Source organism: Mobula hypostoma, chromosome 3 (assembly GCF_963921235.1).
Source record: "Mobula hypostoma chromosome 3, sMobHyp1.1, whole genome shotgun sequence".
Taxonomy (NCBI): Eukaryota; Metazoa; Chordata; class Chondrichthyes; order Myliobatiformes; family Myliobatidae; genus Mobula; species Mobula hypostoma.
In genome coordinates, this window is record NC_086099.1 from 227,550,053 (window position 1) to 227,576,087 (window position 26,035).

Below are 26,035 nucleotides of genomic sequence, written 5' to 3' on the forward strand. Positions count from 1 at the left end.
CGCGCTACCGTTGGAACTCAATTCGACTTCAGACGACCACCCGAATTCCGTCAGCTCACGGCTCGGGACCACCCTTAGTGATCGACCGGAGCCTCTTCGCACGTCCGCGGTTCTCCTCGTCTCTCCTCCAACTCCCCGCCAAAACTCAGTCCACAGTCATATCATACAGCATGGTATCCGAAAACAAAACGATACATAACCACCCATTGGATAATAGAACCCTGCTATCTCAATTTAAAGTAAAACAAACTGCTAGCGCAAACTCTCTTCAGCGTTAAAGCACAACAAAGCCGCATTCCCCAGATTAACATAACAAAGTCACCATTTTAAATGTAACAAAAGAAAGACCCCATACACATATGAGAAACATTTGATGGCTCTGGGCCTGTATTCACCGGAATTTAGAAGAATGAGGTGGTGGTGGGGTGGTGTGGTATCTCATTGAAACCTATCAAATACTGAAAGGTCTAAACAGAATAGATCTTGAAAGAATGTTTCCTTTAGTGGATGAGTCTAGGGCATGAGGGCACAGCCTCAGAATATAGGGACATACATTTAGAACAAAGATGAGGAAGGAATTCCTTTAGTCAGTGGAGTTCTTTGCCATGGGTGGCTGTGGAGGCCAAGTCATTTTGTATATTTAGCTGGAGTTCGATCGGTTCTTGTTTAGTCAGGGCGTCAAAGGTTACAGGGGAAAAGGTAGGAGATTGGTACTGAGAGGGAAGTGGATTAGCCATGATGGATTGTTGGGGAAGACTTAATGGGCAGAATGGCCTAATTTTCCCCTATTTCTTACATAGAAACATAGAAAATCTATAGCACAATACAGACCCTTTGGCCCACGAAGTTGTGCCAAACATGTCCCTACCTTAGAAATTACTGGGGTTACCCATAGCTCCCTATTTTTCTAAGTTCCATGTACCTATCCAAAAGTCTCTTAAAAGACCTTATTGTATTCACCTCCACCACCGCTGCTGGCAGCCCATTCCACGCACTCACCACTCTCTGCATTATAAAAAAAACTTCCCCCTGACATCTCCTCTGTACCTACTCCCCAGCACCTTAAACCTGTGCCCCCTCATGGCAGCCATTTCAGCCCTGGGAAAAAGCCTCTGACTATCCACACGATCAATGCCTCTCATCATCTTATACACCTCTATCAGGTCACCTCCATTGCTCCAAGGAGAAAAGTCCGAGTTCACTCAACCTGTCTTCATAAGGCATGCTCCCCAATCCAGGCAACATCCTTGTAAATCCCCTCTGCACCCTTTCTATGGTTTCCACATCCTTCCTGTAGTGAGGCGACCAGAACTGAGCACAGTACTCCAAGTGGGATCTGACCAGGGTCCTATATAGCTATAACATTACCTCTCGGCTCCTAAATTCAATTCCATGATTGATGAAGGCCAATACACCGTGTGCCTTTTTAACCACAGAGTCAACCTGCGCAGCTGCTTTGAGTGTCCTATGGACTCGGACCCCAAGATCCCTCTGATCTTCCACACTGCCAAGAGTCTTACCATTAATACTATATTCTGCCAATATATCTCTTACTGTTACCTCTATCTGTTATCCTCACTGATTTTGTTCTGGCTCATTGGCTTTAAATGGACTGTGAATATGATTCAATTGTGCATGTGTTTTGGAAGATAAAACCACAGTAGGTGCTTCATCTTGAATAGTTTAACCAGTTAGGGTCTACCTCCTTTTCTCATACTTTCTCTTTGATCTCCACAGAGTGGCAACAGTTTCCATGTCTTTGACCAAGGACGTTTTGCAAAAGAAGTGCTTCCGAAATACTTCAAGCACAACAACATGGCCAGCTTTGTGCGGCAGCTCAACATGTGTAAGTGGTGACAAATCCTGGGCTTGATTTTGTTTTCCTAACTGAAGGTGTTCAATTGACAGAATGGAATCTACAGTGGATTCTGGTTAATTGGGACACATTGGGACCAGTACATTTTGGTCCAATTAAACAACTGCCCTAATTAGCCGAAGTTTCATGGAACTAGTTAAAACTTTTTTTTTAAATGGACAAGCTTCCATTTAACACAACAGATCAGGCAGCATCTATGGAAATGAACAAATTGTCGAAGATTCGAGCCAAGGCCTTTCTTCAGGACTGGAAAGGAAAGGGGAAGATGCCAGAATTAGAAATTGGAGGGGGGAGAAGGAGGACCAGCTAGAAGATGATAGGTGAAGTCAGGTAGGTGGGAAAGGTAAATGGCTGGAGAAGAAGGAATCTGGTAAGACAGGAGATTGGACCATGTGAGAAAAGGAAGAAGGAAGGGTACCAAGAGGAGGTGTTAGGCAGGTGAGGACGAGGTATTGAATTGAATTGAACTGAATATCTATATTGTCATTGTTGTGGAGCAATGAAACACACTTTAGCAGCTCAACGTTTTGCAGCATGACAAAGAATATATACATAAATAAACTCTAAAACCTCAGGAGTGCAGTCCAAAATTAATAATGTATGGATGGGGGGGTAGGACTATTGCACACCTGCCATTCCTGGAAGTGTGATGCATTTAGCTGCCACCGTCTTAGGAGGGGGGCAGGAGAAGGGAAGGGGGTGTTATACATTTCACTGCTTGTGGGTAGAAGCTGTTAAGGAGTCTTTTTGTTTTCGTCCTTAATGCTCTGTATCTCTTCCCAGAAGGTAGAGGGGAAAACAGGTGATGTCCAGGATGAGTGGGATCCTTTGAAATACAAGTAGCCTTCTTTTGAAGTCTGCCAGTATAAATGTCTCTGAGGGAGGGTAATGTTGTGCCAATAACCCGCTCTGCTACCCTCACCACCCGCTGCAAGTCCTTCCTGTTCTGATCTGTGCAGCTGGCAAAACACACTGCACAGCAATACGTCAGGAGGCTCTCTATAGTTGTCCGATAGAAGTTGATCAGCAGGTGATGAGGGAAGAGAGCGTGCTTTAGCTTCCTTAGGAAGTAGAGCCTTTGTTGGGCCTTTTCCACCTGATAAGAGATATGGGCAGTCCAGGTGAGGTCAGCCGAGATGTGGACGCCGAGGAACTTGAAACTCTCTAAGAGGCCATAGTGGGGAATAGAGGAAGAGGAAAGTGGTGGGAAGGAGAAACCAATGATCATGTTATCAGGTTGGAGGTTACCTAGACAGAATGAGGTGCTGCTCCTCCAACCTCATCGTGGCCAAAGAATCCATCAGCTGCCTTTGCTTTGTCTCCGCATACAGCTCGGAGAATGGAAGCCTGCATTATGTTTCAAAGTATGTATTGGGAAAGTATTTAACATAGAAATTAGATATGTGATGACCAGTTTAGCTAACAGAATTCCAGCAGAGTCCCACTTTACAGGGGTCGTCAGATTTGATGTTCAGCATTACACTGTTATCCCTGGGAATGATGAGCAGGTGACTGAGGACAAGCATGTAACTACTCTAATGTTGTTTCTTCTCACCATGAATATCTAGATGGCTTCCGTAAAGTTGTGAACATTGAACAAGGTGGCCTTGTGAAGCCAGAGATGGACGATACAGAATTTCAACACATGTACTTTATCCGAGGCAAAGAACACTTGCTGGAAAATATCAAGAGGAAGGTGACAAATGTAAGTGCGTTAAGTTTTGATGCCTTTTTATCTCTCCTCATTGTTGTAAAGTGTTGGATTTTAACTTTGCCTGCTGGGGCTTGTGCTTGGGAGCCACAGAACTCCTCTCGATCCTGTCTTCCCTGTTTCTTTCCAAACCAAACCTCTGCTGCTCGCTGCATCAGCCACTACAAACACATCACTCTAAGACTTGTAAGATTCCATGCTTGGCTGACATTAAGTTTCTCAGGAGGAATGATTATTATTTACTTATTGAGCTACATCGCGGAATAGGCCGCACAAGCTGCACTACCTAGCAATCCCCAATTTACTTACTTATTGCTTGTTATACCACTGGCATTTGGGGCAGCAATGAAGGTCCATACTGTCACACACAGATATAGAAGGATTCTTCATTGCTGTTTCTGTAACTGTTTTTTTGATCCAGTATGGTGTTGGTGGTGAGTTGAATCTCCGAACCTGGAGGACCAGTAGACCACTCTTAGTCTAGACTCTACCCTTTGACCTGTTTGACATTGCTGACCCTACCAAGAGCCAAATCACAAGGCACTGACTCTAGCCAGCATAGCTCTGGGTCATTGAGGCATACAAGCCTCCAAACCCTATGACAAGGTTGTGGTCCTCTTGGAGAAACCTCTGATTTAACCCTAACCTAATCACAGGGCAACTTACAATGACCAATTAACCTCCTAACCATTACATCTTTGTAATGTCGGTGGTAACTGGAGCACCTGGAAGAAACGCACTTTCCATGGAGAAAATATACAGATTTGCTTATAGAGGATGCTGAGATTGAACTCTGACCTCTGACACCCCAAGCTAAAATAGTGTTTCACTAACCGCTAAGCTACCATGGTGACAGTGGTATCTTTCTTATTACAAGGATACTTTTAATTCTAATTTGTGTTCATGCGATACGAGACAGAATAGAATATTTATCATTATTGTGGAAGTTCAGAATTTGTTAAAGTTTTACTTTCTGTCACTTGTCGATGTTGCATGAAAGTAAAGCAACAGGCATGGAGCTATCCAAGAGGTGACTTTGCTGTTCTATTGCCAATGGATTCGATTTGTCATTGTCATTCGATTCACTACTGAAAGGGCATTTGCCACTGAAGAGCTGAACAATTCCTTCACAATACTAAGTCAAAATAGCAAATGATTCTCCTGTAACTCTGAGTAATTTCTCCCCCCTTGCTACTCTATTTCCTTTCTCCATTCTAGCTCCCCTCTTACACCTTGTTTTCCTCGTTGCCTGCCCATTGCCTCCCTCTTGTTTCCCCTCCTCCTTCTCGTTCTCCCATGGCCCACTCTCCTCTTCTATCAGATTCCTTCTTCTCCAGTCCTTTACCTCGCCACCTATCATAAAGCCATAAGATATAGGAGCAGAAGTAGGCCATTTGGCCCATCGAGTCTGCTCCGCTATTCAATCATGGTCTGATCCAATTCTTCCAGTCATCCCCACTCCCCTGCCTTCTCCCCATACCCTTTGATGCCCTGGCTAATCAAGAACCTATCTATCTCTGCCTTAAATGCACCCAGTGACTTGGCCTCCACAGCCACTCGTGGCAACATATTCCACAGATTTTCCACCCTCTAACTAAAGTAATTTCTCCACATTTCTGTTCTAAATGGACATCCTTCAACCTGAAGTCATGCTCTCTTAGAAACATAGAAAACCTACAGCACAATACAGGCCCTTCGGCCCACAAAGTTGTGCCGAACATGTCTCTACCTTAGAAATTACTAGGGTTACCCATAGCCCTCTATTTTTCTAAGCTCCATCTGCCTATCCAAAAGTCTCTTAAAAGACCCTATCGTATCCGCCTCCACCGCTGCTTGTCCTAGACTCCCATACCATGGGAAATAGCTTTGCCGTATCTAATCTGTTCAGGCCTTTTAACGTTCGGAATGTTTCTATAAGATTCTTCCCCCCCCCCCCCCATTCTCCTGATCTCCAGGGCTGCCAGACGTTCCTCGTACAGTAACCCTTTCATTCCTGGAATCATTCTCATGAATCTTCTCTGAACCCTCTCCAATGTCAGTATATCCTTTCTAAAATAAGGAGCCCAAAACTGCACACAATACTCTCAAGTGTAGTCTCACGAGTGCCTTATAGAACCTCAACATCACATCCCTGCTCTTATATTCTAGAAATGAATGCCAGCATTTCATTCGCCGCCTTCACCACCGATTCAATCTGGAAGTTAACCGTCAGGGTATCCTGCACATGGACTCCCAAGTCCTTTGCATCTCTGCATTTTGAATTCTTTTCCCATCTAAATAATGGTCTGCCCGTTTATTTCTTCCACCAAAGTGCATGATCATACACTTTCCAACATTGTATTTCATTTGCCACTTTTTTGCCCATTCCCCTAAACTATCTAAGTCTCTCTGCAAGCTCTCTGTTTCCTCAATACTACCCGCTCCTCCACTTATCTTTGTATCATCGGCAAATTTAGCCACAAATCCATTAATCCCATAGTCCAAATCATTGACATACATTGTCAAAAGCAGTGGTCCCAACACCTTTCAACTTCTCACTTCATTTCCCTCCTCCCCCCCCCACCCATCCATCTTCCCCTTCACCTGCTCTCACATATAACCTGCCAGCTTGTACTCCTTCCTTCTCTCCTTATTCTGCCTTCTTTCTTCTTCCCTTCCATTCCTGATGAAAGAGTTTCAGCCCAAAATGTCAACTGTTTATTCCTTCCATAGATGCCACCTAACCATTTTGTGTGTGTTGCATTTTTCCCTCTTCCATAAGAAGACAGAGGAGCAGAATTAGGCCATTCAACACATCAAGTCTGCATTGCCATTAGATTTTGGCTGATTTCCCTCTCTGCAAGAGTAAAAAGACCATAATGGGAGTTATATACAGGCCTCCAACAGTAGCCAGGATGTGGGCTACAAATTACAATGGGAGATGGGAAAGATATGTCAAAAGGGCAATGTTACAATAGTCATGAGATATAGTCGATGCAGGTAGATAGGGAAAATCAAGAGCAGGAATTTGCAGAGTACGTGCGAGATGGCTGTTTAGAGCAGCTTGTGGTTGAGCCCAATAGAGAAAATGCATTTCTATATTGGGTGTTACGTAATGAATAGGATTTGATAAGGGAGCTTAAAGTAAAGGAACCTTTTGTGAGGCAGTGATCATAATGTAATAGAATTCTCCCTGCAGTTTAAGAGAGTTGTATGACTATCACAGTGGAGTCAAGGGTCTTGGCGAAGAGTTTCAGCCCAAAACATTGACTGTACTCTTTTCCTAGATGCTGCCTGGCCTGCTGAGTTCCTTCAGCATTTTGTGTGTGTATGTGTGTGTCACAAGAGAGGAGCTGGCCAGAGTTGATTGGAAGGGGACATTAGTCAGGACTACAGCAGAAAAGCAATTGCTGAAGTTTCTGGGAGCATACTGTAGGGTTTTTTAAGAGACTTTTGGATAGGTACGTGGAGCTTAGAAAAATAGAGGGCTATGGGAAACCCTAGGTAATTTCTAAAGTAAGTACATGTTCGGCACAGCATTGTATTGTGCTTCCTTCAGTTAGTCCTGATGAAGGGTCTCGGCCTGAAACGTCGACTGCGCCTCTTCCTATAGATGCTGCTTGGCCTGCTGCGTTCACCAGCAACTTTGATGTATGTTGATTGTATCGTGCTGTAGGTTTTCTATGTTTCTATGTAATTTGGAAGGGGCAAGATAGATACTTCCCAGAGAAGTGTTAGAAAGGGAGGATGAGGCAACCGTGGCTGGCACAGGATGTCAAAGACAACATAAAAGCAAACGAGAGCATATAATATAGCAAAAAAAAGGGAAATTAGAGGATTGGAAAGCTTTTAAAAACCAACACAATGCAACTAAAGACACAATAAAGAGAGAAAAGATTTAAATTTGAAGGTTAGCTAGCCAATAATATAAAAGAGGATACCAAATGTGTTTTCAAATATTTGAGTAAAAGAGAGGCAAGAGTGGATATTGGACTGCTGGAAAATGATCCTGGATGTAGTAATGGACAAAAAGAAATCGTGTTGGAACTTAAGAGGTAATTTCTTCATCCTTAAGAGGTACATTCATTATTGTGGAAGACATTAGTAGTATGCCAGAAATTCAAGACTGTCAGGGGACAGAAATGAGTGTAGTTGGTATTACGGAGGAAAAGATGCTTGGAAGGTAGATAAGTCAACTGAACCAGATGGACTTCACCTCAGTGTTCTGAAAGAGGTAGCTGGAGTGATCGTGGAGACATTAATAATGATCTTTCAAGAATCACTAGATTCTGGTGTGGTTTCAGAGGACCGGAAAATTGCATATGTCACTCTGCTCAAGAAGGGAGGGAGGCAGAAGAAAGGAAATTATAGGCTAGTTAGCCTGACCTCTGCTTGAGAAGGTGTTAGAGTCAATTGTTAAGGATGAGGTCTTAGGGTTCTTGGAGGCACGTGATAAATGGGCCAGTGAGCATGGTTTCCTTAAGGGAAAATGTTGCCTGACAACTGAGGGAATAATAAGCAGAAGCGACAAAGGAGAATCAGTGGATATGGTGTTCTTGGATTTCCAGAAGGCCTTTCATAAGATGCCACACAGGCTGCTGAGCAGAATTAGAGCCTGTGACATTACAGGAAAGATACTAGCATGGATAGAGCATTGGCTGATAGCAGGAGGCAAAGACTGAGAATTAAGAAGAGTCTTTTCTGATTGGCTGTCAGTGACTTGTGGTGTTTCACAGGGTTCAGTGTTGGGACAGCTTTTTTTTGTATGCCAGTAATTTGGATGACAGAATTGATGGCTTTTTGACCATGTTTGTGGACGATACAAAGATAGTTGGAGGGTCAGGTAGTGTAAAGGAAGCAGGGAGGCTGCAGAAGGACTTGGACAGACTAAGAAAATGGGCAAAGAAGTGGCAGATGGAATACAGTATCAGGAGTGTATGGTCATGCGCTTTGGTAGAAATAAAAGCTTAGACTATTTTCTAAATGAGGAGGAATTTCAAAAAAACTGAGATGCAAAGGGACTTGGAAGTCCTTGTGCAGAATTCCGGAAAGGTTAATTTGCAGGTTGAGTCTATGATGAGGAAAGCAAGTGTGATGTTAGCATTCATTTCAAGGGTATTAGAATATAAAAGCAAATATGTAATGTTGAGACTTCATAAAGCACTGGTGAGGCCTCAGTTTTGGGCCCTTTATCTAAGAAAGGATGTGCTGACATTGGAGAAGGTTCAAAGGAGGTTCACGAAAATGATTCCAGGAATGAAAGACTAATCATTTGAGGAGCATGTGATGGCTCTGGGCCTGTACTCAGTGAAATTTACAATAATGAGGTGGGGGATCTCATTGAAACTTACATAATTTTGAAGGGCCTTTATAGAATGGACGTGGAGAAAATGTTTCTAATGCTGGGGAAGTCTAAGACCAGAAGACACAGTCTCTAAATAGAGGGATGTCCATTTAGCATGGAGATGAGGAGAAATTTCTTTAGCCAGAGAGTGGTGAATCTGTAGAATTTGTTGCCACAGGTGGTTGTGGAGGCCAAGTAATTTGGTATTTTTAAGGCATGGGTTGATAGATTCCTGATTGGTCAGGGCATGAAAGGTTACAGGGAGGAGGCAAGTGAATGGGGTTGAGGGGGAAATGGATCAGCCATGATAAAATAGCAGAGCAGGCTCAACGAGCCAAATGGCCTAATTCTGTCCTCGTGTCTTATGGTTAATTACAGTGGATTCTGATTCATCAGGTCAGCTGCTGATTTGGGACAACTCTTAAAGAATAGCAACTAATCAAGAAAATAGCTGGGATTCCCTTTGTTTATTTGGTACACTGCTACTTAATTTGGGGCAAGAGACTTGCCGAACAGTTTCTAACTAGCATCAGTCATGTGCACTGAATGAATTCCTCCGTTACTGACTATTGGGAATTAATACAGTTTTATAGTAGTGTAGTAGTATTGTTAGTGTTCTAATTTGTTCTATATTTTATTTTATTACATTTACTTTTTTATACATTTTTAACTATTTCCATGAAACTCTGGCTAATTGGAGCAGCCACTTAAATGAGCCAAAATGTACTGCTGCTGATTTTTCCCAATCAACCGGAATTGGCATGACATCCAAAGATTAGACGTGTGATGGAGAGTGTATTGATTGGCTGCTTCATGGCCTGGTATAGAAACACCAACGCCTTTGAATGGAAAACCCTACAAAAAGATAGTGGATTTGACTCAGTACGTCATGGGTAAAGCCCTCCCAACCGCTGAGTACATCTACATGAAATACTGTCATAGGAAAGCAGCATCCATTATCAAAGATTCCCACCATCCAGAGCATGCTTTTTTTCCTCACTGCTGCCATCAGGTAGAAGGCACAGATGCCTCAGGACTTGCACTACCAGGTTCAAGAACAGTTTCTGTGCCACAACCATCAGGCTGTTGAACAAAGGGGTAACTACACTCACTTGCCCCATCATTGAGATGTTCCCACAACCAATCATTTCATTTTATGGACTCTTTATATTGTTATCTCATGTTCTCGTTATTTATATTTACATTTGCACAGTCTGCACTCTGGTTGACCTTTCACTGATCCTGTTACAGTTACTATTCTATAGATTTGCTGAGTATGCCCACATGAATGTGAATCTCAGTGTTGTAAATGGTGATATACATGTACTTTTTACTTTGAACCCACTGTACATCTTTCCTCCACCAGTCTTTCTCGTGTTAAGTGAAAGGAAGCAAGAGAGAAATGATGAGATAACCAAGATGAGTTAGGTCAGTGTACATACACAGGGATGTGATGTTTGTGCATTCTTTGCTTCTGTGCATGTATGGGAATACTGGAACAAGGACTTTCTTGAACTGCTCATCTGTGAGTTTTCTTCTACTCTTGTTGGTAACTGTACAAATTGGAGCTCTAGAAATTCTGTTCCAGATGAGAAAATTCTGAAATGCCTGAAAACTCTTGTATGTTGGAACACTGCTGATCTACAACTTTTGCATGAATAAGCTGGTGAAAATGTTTTTGCAAAGAAGTACCGTTCCAGGTATGGTGCCTGAGGAGAAATGTAAAGTGGTGTGGGTCTGCAGTCTACACTCTGCACATTCAGTGCCTGCTCTGTGCGTCTCACATTACCAGGAAAACAGACACTTCGTATTCTTGGCTTTTATCCCTAAATGAAACACTATAGTGTTTTATAGAACTTTCACCTTTCAATGAGAAAAGTGGGTGCAATCATTAACATAGCGTCTGTAGATCTGCACCTCATTGGGAAAAACCAAAGCCACCAGACAATCACTTGTAAGGCATTCCACAGTGTCTCCCATTGCTCTCCCTACCTCTTATTTGTCTTGGTGATTCTGACCAAATGTGTTTCAATTTCTTGAGTCAGACTGTCTTGTACTTGCTGTTACTGCCTTTAGAGTCATGGAGGACCACCGCACGGAACAAGCTCTTCAGCCTTTTTCTGCCCAGAGCCATCGATCCGCACCCAGACCACAGCCCTCCATACGTCATCCATCTGTCCATTTACTTATCTTAAATGCTGCAGTAGCAGGGTTTGGCCAATTCACGGGCTGAGCTAGATTGAAAAGGTCAGGTTGTCGGGGCTGGAGGAGAGGGCCAGCCAGTGTTCAGCTCACTGCTCGTGGTTTACTCATCTCAGCAGTGAACTGAGGCTGTGGCTTACAACTAATGGGCTCCTGGGCGGATGAACTTAATGGGTACTTTGCATCTGTCTTCACTGTGGAAGACACTAGCAGTGTGCCAGAGGTCCATGAGTGTTGGGCAGCAGGAGTGAGTGCCATTGCCATTACAAAGGAAAAAGTGCTAGGCAAGTTCAAAGGTCTTAAAGTGAGTAAGTCACCTGGACCGATGGACTACATCCCAAGTCCTGAGAGAGGTTACTGAAGAGATGATGGATACATTGGTTATAATCTTTCAAGAATCACTTGATTCTGGCATGGTCCCGGAGGACTGGAAGATTGCAAATGTCACTCCACTCTTTAAGAAGAGAGGAAGGCAACAGAAAGGAAATTATAGGCGAGTTAGCCTAACCTCAGTGGTTGGAAAAGTGTTGGAGTCTATTATTAAGGATGAGGTTTCAAGGTACTTGGAGACTAATGATAAAATAAGTCAAAGTCAGCGTGGTTTCTGTAAAGGGAAATCTTGCCTGACAATCTATTACATTTCTTCGAGGAGGTAACAAGCAGAGTGGATAAAGGAGGGGCAGTGGATGTCATTTGCTTGGATTTTCAGAAAGCGTTTGATAAGGTGCTACACATGAGGCTGCTTAACAAGTTAAAATCCTATGGCGTTACAGAAAAGATACTGGCATGGCTAAAGGAATGACTGGCAGACAGGAGGCAGCGAGTGGGAATAAAAGGGACCTTTTCCAGTTGGTGCCAGTGTCTAGTGGTGTTACTCGGGTCAGTATTGGGACTGCTACTTTGTACATTGTTTGTCAATGATTTAGGTAATGGAATTGATGGCTTTGTGGCAAAGTTTGCAGATGATACGAAGAAGGTGGAGGGGTAGGTAGTGCTGAGGAAGCAAGCGATTGCACCAGGATTTAGAGAAACTGGAAGAATGGGCAAAAAAATGGCAGCTGGAATAAAGTGTTGGGAAATGTATGATAATGCATTTTGGTAAAGGGAACAATAGTGCAGACTATTATCTAATGGGGGGAAAGGTTCTAACATCAGAGGTGCGGAGGGACTTAAGAGTCCTTGTGCAAGACTCCCAGAAGGTTAATTTACAAGTTGAGTCTGTGATGAAGAAGGCAAATGCAATGTTGGCATTTATTTCAGGGGGAATAGAATATAAAAGCAAAGAGATAATGCTGAATCCTTATAAGGCACTAGTCAGGCTGCACTTGGAGTGTTTCATCAATTTTGGGCATATCTCAGAAAGGATGGGTGTCATTGGAGAGAGTCCAGAAGAGGTTCACAAGGATGATTCCAGGAATGAAGGAGTTAATGTATGAGGAGTGTTTGGCAGCTTTGGGCCTGTATTTGCTGGAATTTAGAAGAATGTGGGGGGATCTCGTTGAAATGTACCGAATGTTGAAAAGACTGGATAAGAGGTATCCAGAACTAGTGGGCACAGCCTCAAAATTGTAGGGTGACCCTTTAGCACGGAGGTAAGGAGGAATTATTTTAGCCAGAGAGTAGTGAATCTGTGGAACGCTCTGCCACAGACAGCTGTGGAGGCCAAGTAGGTACGTACATTTAAGGCAGAAGTTGGTCGTTTCCTGATCAGTCAGGGCATCAAAGGATATGGCAAGAAGGCAGGTGTGTGGGGTTGAATTGAATTGACTTTATTACTTACATCCTTCATATACATGAGGAATAAAAATCGTTACATTACATCTATGTCTAAATGTGCAATTTCTAGTAATTTATAATAAATAGTATGTACAACATAGAAACAGTAAATATAACAGAGAAGTACAATTGTATCAGCATGCACTAATCAGTCTGATGGCCTGGTGGAAGAAGCTGTCCGGGAGCCTGTTGGTCCTGGCTTTCATGCAGCGGTACCGTTTCCCGGATGGAAGCAGCTAGAACATTTTGTGGTTGGGGTGGTTCAAGTCCCCAATAATCCTTTGGGCCCTTTTTACACACCTGTCTTTGTAAATGTTGTGGGAAGTTTACACCTCTCAATGCGCTGGGCTGTCTGCACCACTCTGCAAAGTCCTGTGACTGAGGGAAGTACAGTTCCCATGCCAGGCAGTGATGCAGCCAGTCAGGATGCTCTCAATTGTGCCCCTACAGAAAGGTCTTCAAATTTGGGGGCCCATACCAAACTTCTTCAACCATCTGAGGTGAAAGAGGCACTGTTGTGTGTTTTTTCACCACGCAGCCAGTATGTGCAGACCACATGAGATCCTCGGTGATGTGTATGCTGAGGAAGTTAAAGCTGTTCACCTTCTCAGCCCCAGATTCATTGATGTCAATAGGGGTTAGCCCATTTCCATTCCTCCTGTAGTCCACAACCAACTCCTTTATTTTTGCAACATTGAGGGAGAAGTTGTTTTCTTCACACCACTGTGATGATTTCTTCTCTGTAAGCTGCCTTGTTATTATTTGAGGTAAGGCCAATCAATGTAGTATCGTCAGCCAATTTATTAGCACATGGGAGCTGTGGGTGGTGACACAGTCATGGGTATACAGAGAGAAAAGGAGGGGGCTTAGGACATAGACCTGTGGGGCATCTATGTTCAGGGGCAGAGGTGAGAGAGCCCACTCTTACCATCTGCCGGCGATCTGACAGAAAATCCAGAATCCAGCTACACAAGGCAGGGTGAAGGCAGAGGTCTCTGAGCTTCTAGTTGAGCTTGGATGGAATTATGGTGTTGAATGCTGAACTGTAGTCCAAGAACAGCACCCTCACATAAGCATCCTTCTTCTCCAGATGTGTAAGGACAGTGTGTAGAGCTGTGACTATTGCATCATCTGTCGATCAGTTGTGTCGGTAGGCAAATTGTAGGGGGTTCAGTGTGGGTGGTAGCATACTGCAGATGTAGTCCTTGACCACCCTCTCAAAGCATTTGCTTATTTTTGAGATGAGTGCGACAGGACGCCAGTTGTTCAGACATGTTACCTTGGTTGCTTTAGATACATGAACAATGGTGGATGTTTTGAAGCAGGAGGGCACTCTTCATTGAGTGAGGGCGAGATTAAGAATGTCTGTAAACACACCTGCCACTTGTGCCGTGCAGATCCTGAGTACCCATCCTGAGATGCCATCCGGTCCTGCAGCCTTGCGACTGTCCACTCGTTGGAAACACCTGCATACTTCAGCCTCAAAGATGACCAAGCTACAGGTCTGTTCGGTGGCTCTCCTCAGAGGCTCCGTGTTGGTAACATTGAATCGAGTGTATATAAAGATAGAAAGATTTAGCTCATCTGGGAGAGAGGCAGTGATATTGGAAACACGACTGTGTTTAGCTTTGAAGTCTGCAATGGTGTACAGACCTTGCCATAAGCTGCGTGTGTAGTTGGTGGAGAGTTGTGTTTGGATTTTATCCCTGTATTGTCGTTTTGCTGCCTTGATGACTGTGCAGATGGTAGCTGCATTTCTTGTCTTCCTGTTGGTCACCGGCAAAATAAACTCTGTGTCGCGCAGTAAGTGCTGCTCACACGGGACTGTTGATCCAGGATTTCTGGTGTGGATAGACCCTGACTGATTTCAGGAGGACAACATCCTCAATGCGCTTCCGGATGAAACATGACCCCTTCCGTGAACTCTGAGACATCCTCATCATGAGAGACATTCCAGTTGACATCATCAAAGCAGTCCTGTAGCATGGAGGCTGATTGGTCGGACCAACAGTGGACGGCTTTAACAATGGCTGCCTCCTGTGCCTGAGCCTCGGCAGCAGCAAGATAGAGGAGTGATCCGTCTCTCCAAATGGCAGACAGAGGAGCACTTTGTAAGCATTGCGGAAGGGAGAGTAGCAGTGGTTGACTATGCTCACCTGGATGTGTTGACAAAACTTTGGAGAGACTTTCAACAGTGACGCTCTATTAAAGTCATTGGCAATGATGAAGGCAGCTTCTGGATGTGCAGTCTCCAGGGTGCTGATGGATCGGGGATCAGCCATGATGGAATGGTGGAGCAGACTTGATGGGCTGAATGGCCTAATTCTGCTCCTATGTCTTATGGTCCTTATAATCAGCTGCAGTGATGACTGGCTTCATGGCTGTGGACACTTGTGAATTTCAGTTCTGAATATTATTTGCTTACTTTTATTGTTTGCGAGATTAATGGTTTTTCTTCACACTGGATGTTTGATGGTTTTTTTAATGGGCTTTATTGGGTTTCTTTGTTTCTGGCTGCCTGTAAAGAGACGAATCTTAAGGCTGTACATACTTTGATAATAAATGTACTTTGAACTTTAAGAACCCCTATACATCACTTCCACTGGCAGCTTGTTCCACACTCTCATCACCCCTGAGTAAATTGAGTAAATGTTCCTTGTTATGTTCCCCTTAAATATTTCACCTTTCCTCCTTAACCCATGAAGCCTCCAACCTATCTATATAATTTTGTGTACTTCTATCAAATTTCTTTTCATTCTCCAATTCAGTCTTTCTCTATAACTTGGGTCGCCAGGTCCCCGGCGATAGTTTAGTAAATGATCAGCATCCTTTCCTGAGCACTGTTCTGCAGGGTGAATTCGTATATCTTTGGCAGAATCTCACACTTAAGACCTTTTCTCTCAAGGTTTATTCTGCCTTTTCTCTCAAGGTTTATTCTGGACCAAAACTAGCATTTATTAGAAGGTAAGGCCCAACTCTAGACAGATTCTTAGGAATCAAAAACAATCTGTAAATACTGAAATCTAGAGGAACAGAGAATTTGCTGGGAATGCTGGTTTGGGGTTATTTATAACATGATTACTTGTCTCACTCTGGGCCTTTTTCTGGTTAAAAGGTCGGCACGACATCATGAGCTGAAGAGTTGTGTTGTGCTCTGTGTTATAGTTTTTAATCTGACAATTGGTGTCCATGTAACAGACAGTCTGACCTGGACCCACAACACCTCACTAGTCCAGAAGGCACAGCAGCATCTACGCATTCTGAGGAAATTAAGGTGTACAGAGCTTCCCCCCCCCCCCATTCTGTTCACAGGAGCATCTTTGAGTATCCTCTGTCCTATCTTGCATCATTGTGTGGTCGGAAGCTACAAGGCACCAAAGCACAAGACCGTACAGAGGGTAGTAAAGATCACCGGGGTCCTGTGACATTTACAGCAAGTGTCGTATCTTAGATTCAACTTTATTGTCATTGTGCCGAGTACAGATACAAAGCCAATGAAATGCAGTTAGCATCTGACCAGAAATGCAAAGAATAGTGTTATTTACAAAATAACTGTGAATAAAAAGTAAGTGCTATATGAAGGGCCTGAAGCATTGAGGATCCCTGCCACCCCATCCCACAATCTCTTTGACTCTCTACTGTCAGGAAGGAGGTACAGGAGCATCAGGGCCAGAACAGCTAGTCTGGGTAACAGCTTCTTCCCTCAGACTGTGAGACTAATGAATACCCTGCCACCACCAAAATCTCATCACGAGAACAGTGAGCTGCTTACTGTTCACCTATGCTGCAAATTGGATACATTTTGAATTATATTTTATTAACTTACTTGTAATATTTTGGTTTATGTTCTGTGTGTGATAATGCTTTTTGGGTTTACTGTGGTCTGGAGGAATGTTGCTTCATTCGTTTGTTCGTTTATTAAGTACAGCCAAATGACAATAAACTTGAACTTGACTTAACTTAAACTTGACAATTCACTGGGGACTACACACTGGTTGTCAAGCACCTTGCTGTTTATATTGCCTTGGCTCGACACTGACCTCTTCAGACCAGGAGTTTTTCAGTGTGTGTCTTGCAGTTCCTATCAAATTAAATTTAATTATCATTCAGACCATACGTGGACACATTCGAGTGAGACACCGTTCCTCTGGGTCTCAGGTGCGTAACATTCATTCAAAGTAGTGAGAGAGAAATAAACACACATCATTATACAAAAAAAAGCACGTTTATAGTCCAAGTCCCTGAGCGACATGCAGATAGATGGTACAGTTCCCGGCAATCTAGCCTGTCCTTCTGCCAGTCGAACACTGGGGGCAGCACTGACAGGAAAGGCCAGATCCCAACTGAGCAGAGACTCCATGCTACACCACCTCCAGCGTCATCTCCCCTGGATTGCAGTAGCAGGTTAGCCCACTTGCGGCCTTGCCCTCGCTACAACCAAGGTCATGCTGCTGCCTCGTTGCCTGTCTCCCCACCAAACGAGGGAAATAGGCCTGCGGTATCTCACGTTATCAATGTCCAACAGGATCTTGCGATCACAAGAGAAACATCCAAGACTGTCACTAACAGTTACACTGCACGCTGATTTCGAGCACCAACTCTGATGTCTTTAATTAGCCGGCAGCAACATGAACTGTACTGATGTCAGCCCCTCCAAACATTCTCAATTCTTTAACCTGGCTTACAGTGTTTCCCTCTTGTTTTTGAATAATGTGATTTTTGTCAACACTTTTGTGTATTTGCACCAATCACTATGTGGCTACATACTGGCTTACTGGCTACTTCATTTGGCAGCATTGCCTTAGGTTAACAGAGCTTTTCTTTTCCAAACTTCCAGATATCAAACGTAAAGCCTGAAGAGCTGAAAATGCGTTCGGATGATGTCAGTAAAATTCTGAATGACGTCCAAATCATGAAAGGGAAGCAGGAGACACTGGATGCCAAGCTCATAACCATGAAGCAGTAAGTAGTTAAATGAGAGGGAAGTGTACAGGAAATGGCAGGAGCTTAGGGAGCTCCAGTGTGCAGAAGGATCAAAGGGTGTGAGCCCACGGTACTACAAAAGTGGCAACATGAGTACCTGAAGAGTGAAAAGAGAAACGTGTAGCATACCTGCTTCATTGGTCAGGGCACTGAATATAAAACTCATGTAAGTCAAGTTATTGCTGTTTAAAACTTTGTTCAGGCCATATTCATGCAGTATTCTGTGCAGCTGTGGTCACCTCATTTACAGCTAGGAGGTGGAGGCTTTGGAGAGGAAACCATGGTGGAACACTAATGTCCTGAGATGTGTCGATTTTAATGCAAGGAGTATTGTAGGTAAGGCAGATGAGCTTAGAGCATGGATTGCCACGTGGAATTATGATGAGGTGCTTGAGTATAAAAATGCAAGAGAATACTAGGGAAAAATCTGGAGAGCTAAAAGAGGACATGAGATTGCTCTAGCAAACAAAATGAAAGAGAATCCCACGAGCTTCTGTAGTTGTATTAAGAGCAAAAGGATAGCATGGACAAAATTGGTCCATTTGAAGATTGGTATGGTCATCTATGCACGGAGTCGAAAGAGGAAGAGGAGATCTTTAATGAATTTTTAAATTCGTATATGCTCATAGGACTAAAACTGACTTTAAAACAGGCAATAAAAAGACGGTGAGGTCAAGGGCAATATTCAGATTACAGAAGAGATGGTGATTGCTGTCTTGAGGTTAATCAGGGTGCTGACAAAGTGTGAACTGGCTTTGTGGGAGGCTAGTGCAGAAATTGCAGAGGACTTGTTAGAGCTATTTCAAATAATCTTAGCCACAGGTAAGGTGTGGTGGACTGGAGGATACCTATTCGTTATTAATGGATGGTTCGTAAGAATAAACCAGGAAATTACAGGCAAGTGAGCCTGATGTGGGTAAATTATTGGAAGGTATTTTAAAGGACCGGACATATACTCAGTGGCCATTTTGTTAAGTACATTCTGTACCTAATAAAGTGACCACTGCACATATGTTTGTGGTCTTCTGCTGCTGTAACCCATCCATTTCAAGGTTTGATGTGTTGTGTGTTTCGAGATGCTCTTCTGCACACCACCATTATTTGAGTTACTGTCACCTTCTGTCCATTCTCTAACTTCTCTCATTAACAAGGGATTTTTGTCCATAAAATTACCACTCACTGGGTGTTTTTTTTATTGTACGTGAAATGCTCAGGAGATCGGCAGTTTCTGAGATATTCAAGTTACCCTGTCTGGCACCAACAGTCTTTCCAATGTCAAAGTCACTTAGATCACATTTTGTCCCCACTCTGATGTTTGGTCTAAACAACTGAACCTCTTGACCATGTGTGCATGCTTTTATGCATTGAGTTACTGCCTGATTACATGTTTGTATTAACGAGCGGGGGTACCTAACAAAGGGGCCACTGAGTGTATAAGTATTTGGGTAGACAAATTAGCAATAGTCAACGTGGCTTTGTGCGTGTTAAGTCATTTTTAACCAATCTTAGGGTTTTTCAAAAAGGTTATTTAGAACGTTGATGAACATCAACAAGGGGTTTGTCTAAAACCCACAGGGGAGGCTGATCTAGAAGCATAATTTCCCAACTCTTGAACTCTGTTTCCTGACTAATAAAGGCAAGAATGCTATATAATAAACAGAAGAAATTCTGCAGGTGATGGAATTTCAAATCAAACACACAAAATGCTGGTGTAACTCAACAGGTCCGGCAACATCTATGGAAATTAACAAACAGTCTATGTTTTGGGCTGCGATTCTTCTTCAGGACTGAAAAGGAAGCGGGGAGGCACCAGACTAGCTGGAAGGTGATGGGTGAAGCCAGGTGGATTGGAAAGGTAAAAGGTGGGAATGGAAGGAATCTAATAGGAGAGGAGAGTGGTCCATAAGAGAAAGGGAAGGAGGATTTGTGCCGGGAGAGGTGATAGGCAGGTGAGAAGAACTAAGACCAGAGTGGGGAATAAAAGAAGAAGCAGGGGAGGGGATTTTTTTTTTAACCAGAAGGAGAAATCGATGTTCAGACCATCAGGTTGGAGGCTACCAGATGGAATATAACGTAACACTCAAAATGCTGGAAAAGATTTGCAGATTTTATCTTATTTGTGATTGGAATATAAGGTATTGCTCTTCCACCTTGAGAGTGGTCTCATTGTGGCATAACAGCAACATGTCTGAAAGGGAATAGGAATCGGAATTAAAATGTTTGGCCACTGGGAAGTTCTGCTTTTGGCAGATGGAGTGAAGGTGCTCAACAAAGTGGTGCCCCAGTTTACAACGGGTCTCACCAATGTAGAGGAGGCTGCATCGGGAACACCATATACGATAGACAACCCCAGTAGATTCGCAGGCCACGCCTGAAAAGACTGGAGCCCTGAATGGAGGCGGGGGAAGAGGTGAATGGGAGATGTAGTACTTTGGCCACTATGTGACTTCTTTACCACCCTATCAAAATGTGTAGCCACTTTTAAGAGGCTGTGAACTTGAATCTTAAGATCTTTTTGCTCGGGAACATTAAGAGTCTTGCCACTAAATGTGTACTGTCTCTTTACATTTCATCTCCCAAAGTGCAACACTTCACATTTGGTTGGGTTAAACTCTCATTTTGTTCAAAATACTTACAGTCCTATTCCTGGTTTAAGCTGTGTTCCAAAGCTAAGACCAAATTAAACTGCGACACATGAGGCTGCAGATGCTGGAATGTGGGGCAACGCAGACAATGCTGGAGAACTCAATAGGTCAGGCAACATCAGTGGAGGGAATTGAACAGAGAGTATTTTGGGTTGCTAGAGCCAACTGTTTAATTGTTATTTTCTTTGCAGCTTAACTTGTATATTAAGTTTTTATTTGCAAGTACAGCCGGCCCTCCTTATCTGCGGGTTCCACTTGCACAGATTCAACCAACCACAAATCGGGAAAACCCGGAAGTTCTCTCTCCAGCACTTGTTGTTTGAGCATGTACAGACTTCTTTCTTGTTGTTATTCCCTGAACAATATAGTATAAGAACTATTTACATAGCATTTATATGGTATTAAGTATTATAAGTAATCTAGAGATGATTTAAAGTACAGGCAGTCTTTACACTGGATTTGTACGTAAGTTGGAACAGGTACATCCGGTATTATTTAGCATCAGTTAGTCAAACGTTTGTCTTAGTATATAGTATATATTTTACCTTTCTATGCAAATAAAACACTCAAGAAACGTATGTATTTCAATAATTAAGCCACTGTGTTGCTTAGTAATAATTGTAGCTTTCATCGGGGCATGGCCTTTCGCATGCTCCATTATTCTTACTTTATCCTTTAAAATTGTTCCGATCGTTGACCGACTGTCGTTTACCGACTGTAGCCTAACGCTTTTCCAATGACCGATGGCATTTCACCTCTTTCCGATTGCTTCGTTATTTCCACTTTATTTTCAATTGTGATCATTTTCCGTCAACGGAACAGAAACACTGCGGATTCAGCAGCAGCTGCAAGCGATGGGTCCTGAGCCATGCCAGGTCCTAACGTCCACTGCACTGGGGCAAGTTAAGTAAGGTCCAGAGCTCCGCCGGGTCCTAAAGTCCACCGCACTGAGAGACGTTAAATAAGGTCCGGAGCTCCACCGGGTCCTAAAGTCCACCGCACTGAGACATGTTAAATAAGGGACTTGAGCATCTGCGTTTCTTGGTATCCGTGGGAGGTCCCGGAACCAATCTCCTGCGGATAAGGTGGGCCAACTGTAACTGCTTAGTATGTGTGCCAGTGGTCACAGTATGTATGTTCAATAGTTCAGTGTGTCCCCTAGCTCGGGAAGCTTCTCTGGTGCTGCCTTATTTGAATAAGGGTTTTCTGGCTCACTCTTGTCTGAAAACTTGAATTGAGTTTTTCTTATCTGTGCCAAATAAAATAGCTGACCATGTAGCTGTGCCATCTTTTTTCTTTTTGCTTCCATCTTGCTCTTCAATTAGTAGACCTCTATCACTGTCTATTTTTGAACTCTTTGTTCTATCAATGCTTAATAAAGCGATCGTGAAGTACCAAGTTTTGTGTCTCCTCTTTGACTTCTGAAAGAATCTCGGATTACAATATTAGAATTCAACAGGGTCGAGACTTAGAAATGTCAGTCCAGTCCAGATGAAGGCTCTCAACCTAAAATGTCAACTGTTTTTTCTCCCCCACAATATTAAGTTGGTATTGCTGTGGTTATAATTAAATTAAGTGCCTGGCTCAGGTGCATCTTAGTACCATTTGGAGTGTTATCCTGCCATTGGATAGCAAATACAATTATAAGCCCTCATTTTGATCTTGTGTCACCTGTTTTGTGGTGGCCTTCTAGCATTGCTAACGTTAATCTTTCTCGGCATTTTCAGTGAAAACGAAGCATTGTGGCGTGAAGTGGCCAGTCTTCGCCAGAAACACGCACAGCAGCAGAAAGTCGTGAATAAGGTGAGGCTTTGGGGAGAAGGGCATGCAAAATAAATGATTGGAGATGATGCTAGGGCAGCTAAGAAGAATGCATGAGAGCTTCCCTCGGCAAAAGCACTGAATGGAATTTAGTTTATTTTACAAAGACTAATGTAAAAGGTTATCTTGGTTAGTTAAGCTGTGACCTATATAAAAGCAGCAATGTAATACTGAGGGTTTAACGTATGACCTGCATTGGTCAGACTGCACTTGGAGTATTGTGAGGAATTTTGGGCCTGTTATCAAAGAAATGATGTGCTGGCGTTGGTAAGACAATAGACAATAGGTGCGGGAGTAGGCCATTTGGCCCTTCGAACCAGCACCGCCATTCACTGTGATCATGGCTGATCATCCACAATCAGTACCCTGTTCCTGCTTTCTCCCCATATACTTTGACTCCGCTATCTTTAAGAGCTCTGTCTAACTCTTTCTTGAAAGAATCCAGAGAATTAGCCTCTACTGCCTTCTGAGACAGAGCATTCCACAGATCCACAACCCTCTGTGTGAAAAAGTTTTTCCTCAGCTCCATTCTAAATGGTCTACCCCTTATTGTTAAACGGTGGCCTCTCGTTCTGGACTCCCCCAACATCGGGAACATGCCTCTAGCGTGTCCAATCCCTTAGTAATCATATATGTTTCAATCAGATCCCCTCTCATCCTTCTAAATTCCAGTGTATACAACCCCAGTCGCTCCAATCTTTCAACATCTGACATTCCCGCCGTCCCCTGGAATTAACCCAGTGAATCTGTGCTGCACTCCCTCCATAGCAAGAATGTCCTTCCTCAAATTTGGAGACCAAAACTGCACATAGTACTCCAGGTGGGGTCTCACCAGGACCCTGTACAGCTGCAGAAGGACCTCTTTGCTCCTGTACTCAGCTCCCCTTGTAAGGGTCCAAAGGAGGTTCACGAGAATGATTTTGTAAATGTAAGGGTAAATGGATGAGGACCACCTGGACTTGCTGAAGGAAGAGATCTCAGGCACCAGTGCAGAAGGACATGGTTGGTTCAAAGACAATGGAGGAACTGAAAGAGTGGAATAGATTCCATACTGTAGACAAGATGGGGGTCTGTTCCTCCTCCCAGGCTGTATTTCCTCTGTTTACAAGACTTTTGTACGAAATGTCTCATGGGATGTCTACCCATCCATCACAGATGACTTGTTGCTTAACCACGTTTAATTTATCTTTTTAAAGGCTTAAGATTGCCTTTGTTTGTTATATGTACATCAAAACATACAGTGAAATGCATTGTTTTGAGTCAATGACCAACATATCCAGAGGATGTACTGGGAGCAGCTAGAAAGAATCACCAGACTTCCGACACCAACATAGCATACCCACAGCTTACTAGTCCTAACCCCTAACCTGTAAGTCTTTTGAAAGTAGTAGGGAGAATGTATAAACCCCATTTCCAGAAAAGTTGGGATATTTTCCAAAATGCAATAAAAACAAAAATCTGTGATACGTTCATTCAGGTGAACCTTTATTTAACTGACACAAGTACAAAAAAAAGATTTCAACAGTTTTACTGACCAACTTAATTGTATTTTGTAAATATACGCAAATTTAGAATTTGATGGCTGCAACACACTCAACAAAAGTTGGGACAGAGTTAAAATAAGATTGAAAAGTGCACAGAATATTCAAGTAACACCGGTTTGGAAGACTCTACATTAAGCAGGCTAATTGGTAGCAGGTGAGGTATCATGACTGGGTATAAAAGTAGCGTCCATCAAAGGCTCAGTCTTTGCAAGCAAGGATGGGTCATGGCTCACTCCTTTGTGCCAAAATTCGTGAGAGAATTGTTAGTCAGTTCAAAAGGAACATTTCTCAATGCAAGTTTGCAGAGAATTTAGGTCTTTCAACATCTACAGTACATAATATTATGAAAAGATTCAGAGAATTCAGAGACATCTCAGTGCGTAAAGGGCAAGGTCGGAAACCATTGTTGAATGCGCGTGATCTTCGAGCTCTCAGGTGGCACTGCCTAAGAAACTGTCATGCTACTGTGACAATTATAGCCACCTGAGCTCGGGAGTACTTCGGAAAACCATTGTCACTCAACGCAGTCCGTCGCTGCATCCAGAAATGCAACTTGAAACTGTATTACGCAAGGAGGAAGCCGTACATCAACTCTATGCAGAAACGCCGGCGAGTTCTCTGGGCCCGAGCTCATCTCAAGTGGACCGAAAGACTGGAACCGTGTGCTGTGGTCAGATGAGTCCACATTTCAGCCAGTTTTCGGAAAAAACGGGTGTTGAGTTCTCCGTGCCAAAGATGAAAACGACCATCCAGATTGTTATCAGCGAAAGGTGCAAAGACCAGCATCTGTGATGGTATGGGGGTGCATCAGTGCCCACGGCATGGGTGAGTTGCATGTATGTGAAGGTACCATTGACTCTGAGGTGTATATTAGGATTTTAGAGACATATGTTGCCATCAAGGCGACGTCTCTTCCCAGGACATCCATGCTTATTTCAGCAGGACAATGCCAGACCACATTCTACACGGGCTACAACAGCGTGGCTTTGCAGACACAGAGTGCGTGTGCTTGACTGGCCTAGTCCAGATCTACCTCCTATTGAAAATGTACGGCGCATCATGAAGAGGAGAATCAGACAACGGAGACCACGGACTGTTGAGCAGCTGAAGTCTTATATCAAGCAAGAATGGACAAAATTTCCAATTGCAAATCTACTACAATTAGCATCAAACAACAGGAATTCTGCAGATGCTGGAAATTCAAGCAACATACATCAAAGTTGCTGGTGAACGCAGCAGGCCAAGCAACATCTGTAGGAAGAGGTGCAGTCGACGTTTCAGGCCGAGACCCTTCGTCCTGACGTCGACTGCACCTCTTCCTACAGATGCTGCTTGGCCTGCTGCGTTCACCAGCAACTTTGATGTATGTTGTTACAATTAGCATCCTCAGTTCCAAAACAATTAAAAAGTGTTATTAAAAGGAGAGGTGATGTAACACAATGGTAAACATGTCTCTGTCCCAACTTTTGTTGAGTGTGTTGCAGCCATCGAATTTTAAATTTGTGTATGTTTACAAAATACAATTAAGTTGGTCAGTAAAACTATTGAAAATCTTTTCTTTGTACTTTTGTCAGTTAAATAAAGGTTCACGTGAATTAACATATCACAGATTTTTGTTTTTATTGCATTTTGGAAAATATCCCAACTTTTCTGGAAATGGGGTTTGTACAAACTCCTTACAGACAGCAACGGAAATCAAACCCCAATTTTTCTTGCAGCTAGTGCTGTAAAGTGTTATACTAAATGCTACCATGCTGCACACATTTATTTCCCACATCTGCTTTCACTCTTTCCTGGACAGAGCAAGGATAGAATTCCCCTGATCCAGGTCTGTCACTGGACCAGCCTCCATATTCATTGGCTTGCCTTGGCAATTTCCACCAAATCCAACAAGTTTCCACCCTAGAGATTCACTTGCATTTCTGATCTGCTAGACAGTGCAGTCTCCTCTACATTAAAAATACTAAAGACAGATGCAGAGCATTCTGTTCAGTCCATAGCATTGAGACTGTAATTGGCCATCCCATTCTTGTCGATCTGTTTTAACCTCATGCATTATTATAATGATGCCCATCTTAAGCTTGAGGAACAGTTCTTAACAGAACATACCATGTAGATATAACACAGCACAGGAACAGGCCCTTCGACCCAATT

General features: G+C 43.2%; 1 protein-coding gene across 5 annotated transcripts in view; it reads left to right on the plus strand.

Moving 5' to 3' along the window:
* The window catches only part of hsf1 (heat shock transcription factor 1), a 161,324-nt gene that overhangs the window by 54,283 nt on the left and 81,006 nt on the right, over window positions 1–26,035 (plus strand). For all 5 annotated transcript variants that reach the window (XM_063044676.1, XM_063044674.1, XM_063044673.1 and 2 more), the window contains exons 2-5: window positions 1,738–1,846; window positions 3,445–3,581; window positions 17,726–17,850; window positions 22,244–22,319. In XM_063044676.1, the coding sequence (XP_062900746.1) occupies window positions 1,738–1,846; window positions 3,445–3,581; window positions 17,726–17,850; window positions 22,244–22,319 (447 nt within the window). The remainder of the gene's footprint in view (window positions 1–1,737; window positions 1,847–3,444; window positions 3,582–17,725; window positions 17,851–22,243; window positions 22,320–26,035) is intronic.